The sequence below is a fragment of the Drosophila yakuba genome, chromosome X, assembly GCF_016746365.2.
Source record: "Drosophila yakuba strain Tai18E2 chromosome X, Prin_Dyak_Tai18E2_2.1, whole genome shotgun sequence".
Lineage (NCBI taxonomy): Eukaryota > Metazoa > Arthropoda > Insecta > Diptera > Drosophilidae > Drosophila > Drosophila yakuba.
In genome coordinates this window covers 22,993,318-23,001,887 of record NC_052526.2, presented here as the reverse complement: position 1 = coordinate 23,001,887, position 8,570 = coordinate 22,993,318, and the positions used below count along the sequence as shown (strand labels likewise).

At 44.0% G+C, this 8,570-nt stretch overlaps 1 protein-coding gene across 6 annotated transcripts in view; it reads right to left on the bottom strand.

Annotated features, from left to right (window-relative positions):
- Positions 1-1,364: 1,364 nt before the first annotated feature.
- The window catches only part of LOC6526233 (chaoptin), a 190,533-nt gene continuing 183,327 nt past the window's right edge, over positions 1,365-8,570 (bottom strand). For all 6 annotated transcript variants that reach the window (XM_002102006.3, XM_015191226.2, XM_039377680.1 and 3 more), the window contains 3 exons: positions 5,399-8,321; positions 4,414-4,919; positions 1,365-3,451 (listed from right to left, as the gene is read on the bottom strand). In XM_002102006.3, coding sequence (XP_002102042.2) covers positions 2,363-3,451; positions 4,414-4,919; positions 5,399-8,321 — 4,518 coding nt within the window. In that variant the 3' untranslated portion in view covers positions 1,365-2,362. The remainder of the gene's footprint in view (positions 3,452-4,413; positions 4,920-5,398; positions 8,322-8,570) is intronic.

Genomic DNA, 8,570 nt, shown 5'->3' with positions numbered 1-8,570 from the left:
TTGTTGAATCGCTATATAAAAAGTATATGTGGAATAGGAGCTTCAAGCTTCAAGTAAATTATAAATGAAATTGAAAAAGATCAAAACGCGACTAAGACTGCACGAAGACTTATTTTACCTACCTGTTAATATAGATTAGTATTTGTGTCCCCAATTCAGCAAACTGCACCATTTGCAGGACACAGGTGTATATATTATACAGTGCGCAAATACAATGGCGAGTGCAAATATTAGCTGCAATCAAACGAAAACCCGTTTTCGCTTTTGTTTGAAAGTTTCTTGTCATTTATTAATATTTTACTTTGTGTTGCTGGCCATACAATATTCTGTTTTTTTGGGTTTTAATTTATTACATTTATTGTATGTTTGCTCTATATTTGTTTTTTGTTTAATTGTTTATTTTTTACCTCTGCATTGTGTGTGTTGTGTATTTTGTGTTTCCTTTTCTAAGCCCTACAATTGAACAAGAATCGAAGAAAAGGGCTTTTGCATGGCAGCGATTGCTTCATTATGTGTTGGCTTTTTGTAGAGCATAACAAAGCTTTGTTTAATTTTATATTTCCTCTTCATTTTGGTTTGCTCGTCTTGTTCTTTGTGTATTTCGTGTTGTCTTAAGTTCGATTTTTCGATTTTGATTTGCATTTTGTGTTCTTATTCCTCTGGCCATTGTTATTGTTTGCTTCTTAAGTTTGATGCAGTATGCATGCACAGTTCTTGTATTGTATCTCGCATATAACCATATTAAAATACTTTAGTAGCCAAGACGCACTGAAAGCTACACAGGAAGAAATGGGGACCGAAAAGTTAGAGGTCTCGCAAGAATCTCTTCGCCTTAGCTGTTAGTTTCGGTGTGTGAGCATACGTTTTGCTTGGGGTTCTGATTTCATTTGACTTGAACCGGTTGCTTAATTGTCTAGAAATTCTTTTTATTATTATGATTATTTTGCTTATTTCTCTGCATTTGGCTTCTTGTCTTGCGTAATGTTTACTTGCTAATGTGAATAATTTATGTATTTCAATCCTCGACTAAAGCTTAATTTCTTTTCGAATCGAAAATTAGGAAAACCATAAAGTTAATTATGAGAAAAAATGTATGTATATATATATGTATATGAAACTCTTTGAGTTCTGCTAACAATTATGCATACTTTGGGGTCTGCACTTAAACTATTTAATGTTATTATTTATCTTTTTATAATTATTTAGTTACTTTTGGTAATACTATATATCTTGCCGCTTTTATGACGTTTTATATTACTAGTTTATTCTTGACCTTTCAGCGTTCGGTCTAAAAAAAAAAACACAAAATCCCGCTCATACATTTTCCATTCACTAAGTCTAGTTCAAAAAAAATTGTCTGCATGTGTGCTTTCCATTACAGGTAATTATATTTATATATCTTTACGGCCTTGTGTGTAGTTCTTACAGATATCATTATATAGAGCTTAATTTGATTTAGATGCAACATTACGGCTGAGATTTTGCTTTGATTCCACTTTATTTACATTGAAAATGCCAAATTGCCTTACGATACTCGCATTGTGCTCTACCTTCAATTGTCATAACTAAACGAACGTTGAACGCATCATCGTAATTATCACTAACCTAGATTTTCTTCATTTTTCTATATTTAAATTTATTTGCCTTTTTTGGCACCTCCTATCGTAAATTAAATGCATGTTGGGCACATTGAAGAACATAAAACTGCTTTGCGCTTGCTCTGATTGGTAAAAGTTTTTGATTCCATTTCGAATATGAAATATGCGAGCTTCTGCCCAATTTTGCTCGGTTTTTTTAGGGATTGCAGATTTGATTTGAAAGGGGTGCTGAAGTGGATGAATTCACTTAAAATTCCAATAAATCACGCCATCCATTTAATTATTAAAATCGGATTTGAGTGTTCAATGTCAAATAATGCAGCCTGCACATGCGGTAGATCCTCTTATAACTCATTTATTTGCGAATGGGTAAGCGAATACGTTTCGGTATTTTCAGAAAAGCTGGATGTACAGAATCGCTGCGCTAGCTGGGCATTAATGTTTTGTAAATACTTGCAATATCTCGCCATCGTTGGCTGATTGAAACAAATTTCATATTTCAAGTAGTGCTGTGTGCACTTAAATGTAGCCCATGATTGGGAGATCACCTTGAGGTCACCTCAAACGGTGTTGAGGGGGTAAGTTAACATTTGGGACCGCCTAATTTTTAAAAAGGACATTTGGAAAGGGTCAATTAGGGATGCGTTTCAAGCTGAATGTGAAATTGATTGAAATGCAAAAATATCTTTTAGAAATGTAACACCCCTCAACTCGGCACCTGCACCCACGCTTCTAGTATTTACCTAATCCTTCTGGTGGTGCGACTAACACACGCTCAAGTGGTTTGTATTTAGCACCACGCCCGCCGCCATGTAACCGTTATTCTGCCGGTGGGCATGGGCGTGAGCGTGGGCGTGGTTGTGGTGGTTGTGCGCGTGGGCGTGGGCGTGACCTACGTCCACAGAGGAGTCGGCCACCACCAAGCCCGCTCCCACGCCCACACCCACACCCACAAGGGGACTTCCCGCCTTGCCCAGAGGCACCCCAACAATCGGCACGCCCCCAATGGGCGTGGTGGCCGTGGTGGTTGTGGAGCCGGTGCCCGTGCCTGTGCTGAGGCTGGTCCCACTGATGTGCGCACTAATGCCGCTGGGCACACTGGACACGTGCGGCGAGCCACCCGCGTCGGTCGTATTATTGGAGTTATTTGAATTATTCGCTGAGGCTGCTGCTGCTACTGCTCCCGCATTGGCAGCGGTCCTGGTCAGCTCTTCATTGGGGATGGAGAAGTGCCTGTAGGATATATACTCCGGCGGCAGGGCGGCCTGCCGCTTGGCGTTTTCGATGCGCTGCTTCTTCAGCTTGACATAACTTAGCACCGAGATCATTACGATGAACACTATGATGCCCAGGCAACATCCCACAATCAGGCCCAATCTTCTGGTCAGGATGGAGCGAATGAAACCATTGCTGGAAAGCCCGTTCTCGTCGGTGACCAAGCTGGGCGTGGAGTCTAGTGTCTGGACATCCGTGCAGGCGGAGATGTGGGAGTTCTTGAGCACCTCCATCAGGGCGTGGTCCTGACCGATGGCGTTGTCCAGGTCCTGGTCAGGATTCTGGTCGTGGTTGTGGCTGTGGTCCTGGACCATGGCTGCATTGGTGTTGCTATTTGCGTTCCGGTTGTGCTGATGCTGGTGCTGATAAGGCGAAAAGGACTCGGGCAGAGGCGCCGCCATCATCACCGCCTCCTCCTCACGCAAGGACTCGTTGGCATGGAGCCGTTGCAGAGCGTTTGCCAGCGGCTCCGAGAGCCAATTACCGCTTCCGATGACACAGATGTGATAGCGTGTATTGGGGCTCAGCTTGGTTAGCTTCGTCGAGCTGGCCGTTCCATTTAGCCTCTTGCCGTGGACCTGTGGAATAAATTAAGCAGGTTGCAAGATGGTTATTGTCATCGCCATGTACCCATTGTCGTTTCCATTCTCATTTTCATTTTCATCAGCATCGCCGATTTGACATCCGTGTCGCTTTATTAAAAACGTTCCCTGCGGCCCTCCGCTTTCCGCGACCACAGTGGCCTCTTTGCTGGCGGTATGTTGATGGAACACGGCCCTCTGAGGGCCTTAAAGCGTTAGAAAATTTGTAGTAATGGAAGGACAGAACGGGCAGTCGCGCGATCTGAAAGGGATTTATCGACCGGGTAGTGCCTAATTGGCAGATCACGAACAGCTTAAGGCCTTCGTGCAGACGGAATAAACGTAAAGGATAGGTGAGCTGGTATATTCAGGCCTCTAAAAAAAGAGGAACTCAGAAAAATGTTGTAGTCCACAAAAAGAGTTTCCCTAATAGGACTCGAAATAATTCTGTCCCTACAACTGAGAAATCACTTTTAACTTTTACATTTATACTAATTTCTTAACACCTTATGCAATAATACAAAAAATATACATTGAGGCCATCAATATTCATCACAATTAAGCTTTGACGTCTATCAATGCCTCTTATCGAAGAATGAAGAAAATATAACTTAATAAGCAATTAAAAGGTATTGGTCATTGGGAACTTTGTCGCTTATCGAAGGTGGTCAATGGGCAAAGGACCTACATTCAAGTTTAATGGTACGAAATTCAGGAAATATTAGCCAGAATCGCAGACTGTCAAATTATCCCAAAAACTTAAAATTGTACTGTTCCTCATTATTTATTATAAAGACCTATGTAAGTATGTATATATATTCTCCTCAGCGAATTGAGCATATAACAAGAAGGGAACCCATCACACGTAACACATACCTATTACACGATTATGAGACTAGTCTCAAAACGAGTGTTCAAATGGCACAGTGAAAACAATCGCTGTTTGGATAGGTCCTTACCTCATCGGTGGCGACGGGGAACCGCTCCCTGTCCCGTTCCCTCTCCCGATCCCGCTCTCGTGCGCGCTGCTCCTGCTCCCTGCTTCGCTGCCTGTCGGGGTCGTGACCCCTGTCCCTGTGACCGTCCCGCTCACGGTTCGTTGGAGATCCGTCCGGAACAAGCCCGTCGCCAGTGGCGTGGTAAACAATTTCGAAGCCATTGAGGCCCAAATGGTCGCGGCTCTGCCAGGACACGACCACCGAGTAGGGCTGAATGTCCTGGATGGCCATTTTGGGTATTAGCGGCGCGTCGCAAAACTGCTGCGGTTCCATCGTGCCGAACACCTTGCCCCGCAGCTCCGTCGGGTGTTCGCACCTTAGGTAATTAATGGAATCACCGCCCAGCCGTCCGGTCAGTCCGCCAACTCCTCCCCCTGCGCTGGAGCCCGTGGAAAGCGACCATTTACGATGATCCCGCAACCATTCCCAGAGCTTCTGGGCGTCACAGCTGCAATGCAGTGGATTCTCTGAAACGAGCACGCAATATGAACAACAAATTGGCCATGAGAACGGGTTGACGAAGGGAAAGACTGCTATGTTCAAAAACGAAATATTTTAAGTCCGGTTAACTTTTATCTATATACAGTAATAGAAACAGAGGTAACAAAAAACGGTTTATTTTGTTTTATTATTTCACTTGGCTTTAGGTAAAGTGTCAATAGCTGGAATAGCGCATTGAACATTATCTTTAGTTTTGTTTTGAGTCGCTGCAGCCGAGGAAAGAAATCTTTTTGCAAAACTAGGAGTCATCTAAAATATTTGTAAGGTCTAGAGTTCTTAATTTTAAATTGCCTTAGAAGTTCGAACTACAGTTTAGAACGATTTTGTGAATGAAAACCAAGTTAACCTAATAGGAGTTTAAAATGAGTTTGGGAACAATCTAGATGGCTAAGATTGTAAAATGTATTTCGTTTTGTGCAGAAAGAAGAAATAGCAAAGCACTTACCCTCCAGCCTAAGGGTTCTAAGATTGGTTTCCAGGGGCCTAAGTGGATCCAACGGCACTAGCTCGAAATAATTTTTTCGCAGATCCAGAACATGCAGTTTCCTTAAGAACCGGAAGGCGTCGTTTGATAGAACCGTCATCCGATTGCCCATGAGGAGTAGTTCCAGCAGACCGTGCAGATTTTTGAAGGTCTTCTTTGAAATACGATCCAGCTGGTTGAAGCTCAGGTCCAGAGTTTGCATCTCCGAGAGATCGGCACTGAACTCCTCCAGATCCTTGAGGGTGTTATGGGAAATATTGAGGAAACGCAGCAGACGAAGTCCTTGCAATCGCTCTTTGGGCAGCATTTCCAACTCATTGACGCTCAAGTCCAGAGTGAGCAGATTGGTCAGTGACTTAAAGGCGCCAGGGGAAATTCTGGTAATTCTGTTGTTCACCAAATGGAGGTGCTGTAACGCTTGAAAGGCTTCGAAATCCTTGGATGTGAGTATGGAAAGGTTCGTCTGACAAATGTAGAGTTCCTTGAGGTAGGGATACCGCTCTTCCTTCACAGTATAAATTCTGTTAATAGGGTTGCCAGTCAAGTTCAACCATGAGAGGCGTGGTATTGAAACATCCGACAAGGCTGATGAGGGTATTTGCAGGAATCGATTGCTGGACAAGTCCACCTTCTGCAAATTGATCGAGTGACGCAGGAAATTGGCCGGCAAGGAGAGCAACAAGTTGCCACTCAAGTCCACACTGTCCAGCTGGGTAAGGTTAACGGCATTAAAGCCACTCAAGGCGGTAATCTTATTGTCTCTCAGGATTAGTTGCCTGAGATTTAAGGTTCCGCTTAGCTTGAAGAAGTCAATCGAGGCCAACTGGTTTCGGGCTAGGTCCAGGCTTTCCAGCGTGCTCAGATTATAGAGAGCAATGTGTGGAAACTCGGAGAGTTGATTTCTGCAGAGCTTCAGTTCCTTAAACACATTCAGCCCACTGAAAATATTCCGATTCATCTGGGTCAGTCGGTTGTCACACAAGTCTAGTCTTACCAAATTTGTGTTTTTGGCAAATAGCAAATCGGGTATTTGCCCCAAACTACAATTGGACATAGAGAGTTGCTGCAATGAGCGGAGTCTATCAAACATTCCAGCCATGATGCCAACCGATCCGACATAGCTGAAGTTGTTATGGCTCAAATGCAGTCTTCTGAGATTTGGTATATCTAGCTTTTGGATATCCGCTGGATTCAGTTGGTTTTTTTCCAGATTAAGCTCATTTAGATTGGTAAGTGATTTAAACGCATGTTGCTCTAGTTTTCTTAGAGAACAATTGGCCAAATTCAGGGAGTTTAAGGGCAATTCATCTAGGAAAATATCTCGAGTTATTTGCACCAGCGGATTGTGAGAAAGATCCAGGGACTTCAGATTCTTAAGCTTGGCAAAGGCATAACCTTCTATGGCCTCTAGGTAATTTCGGGCTAGACTAAGTTCCTCGAGGCCCTGGAGGGGTGCGAAATAATCCCTTCTTAGTTGCCTCAGTTGATTGCCACTTAAGTCAAGGAATTGCAGCAGTAAAAGGTTTACAAAAGTGTCCTTTTCTATATCTCTTATCCTATTGTCGCTCAGATACAGCCTCCCCAATTGAGGAGTATCAGCGAAAAAGGACCTTTCCACTCTGGTCAACTGATTGTCTTTTAGCCACATAATTTGCACCTTCTGCTGCCGACGAAATGTGCGTGGGTGAACTTTGTGGAGGTAATTTGCCTCCAGCTGCACCGAAAGTAGGGAGGAATTTTCGTCTGGAAAGATGTCCTCCAGTACGGTTAGTTGATTATCCTGCAGATTAATGTGCTGCATGTTTTCCAAGGTGTGGAACGCCTGCGGTTCTATATCCTCAATACTGTTCTTCTGAATGTGCAACTCTTGAAGGGAGGGCAGTGGCTCAAACACGCCCCTTCTCACCCGACGGATACGATTGTTGTGCAGTCTTACCTCCCGCAGGTGCTCCAACTTCCGGAACATGCCTATCTCTAGGTCCTGGATTTCATTGTTGTCCAAGGACAGGGACGTGAGCTTAGTGCTCTTGTCAAACAGGGTTACGGGTAAGAGGGGTATAAAGTTTGACCTCAAGTACAGGTGATCGAGGTTAACCAAGGTGCTAAAGACATTTGGATCTATATGGGCTATGGCATTGGACTCCAGATAAATGACATCGACATTTGTCGAGTTGGTAAACGCATCTGCCGGCAGCTCCAGAATGTTGTTCTCACTCAGGAAGACCTCTCTTAGTTGCGGTAGATCCGAAAACACCCCGCCGATAGCGTGTATGTGATTGTGACTGAGATCCACCGTTTGCAGTCTCTTATTCCTCTCAAATACCTTGGGATCCAATGCTATAATCCTGTTGTGTGACATGTCCAGGGACATGAGCTCACGCAGGCTTTTGAAAGCCTCCGCTTGGACCAACTCTATCTGATTGGCGTAGAAGGAGAGAGTTTTTAGTTGGGGAAAGGCCCTGAAGCAGTCGTCTCCGATTTCGGCAAACTGATTGGAGCTCAGGTCCAGAAAAATTAAGGATGGTAGCTGGAACGCACCAACTGCGGCAGCCGCCGCCGAGGCATTGTTTGTGGCCAACTGGATGTCCCCGTAGAAGGTGGGAATCCGGTTGTTTGAGAGTCGCAATATTCGCAGGTGGTCCAGTTTCCGGAGAGCCATCAGTGGAAAGGTCCGCAGTCCGTTTTCCGAGATGTCTATCTCCTGCATGCACTCCTCCAGCCCGGCAAAGGCGTGCTCCGGCATTCCCTGCAGCCGGTTACCCTTCAGATTCAGTTTGGAGATCCGCAGTCCGTAGAAGCTGTAGTCCTCCACCCGCACGATCTCGTTGTAGTCGAAATCAAGGGCCGTCAGCTTTTGCATCGAGCTCAAAGCTCGGGATGGCATCTGGAAGTAAACAAGAATGTATATATTTTTGTTTTAGCAAAGGAAGCTGTATTAGGGCTCATATATTAGGGTGCCATCTTAAAATCCTTGTCATATTTACTTCTTTTACTCTTATTTTATTGCTTCTCTGCATAAATGTTGCATATCATGTTTACATCAGAACTATGGATTTTTCGGCTTCTTTTTTTACTATTAGCATTCTAAAGCACTTATACACTCAGAAAACTGAAGAACGAATAATTTAAGAAC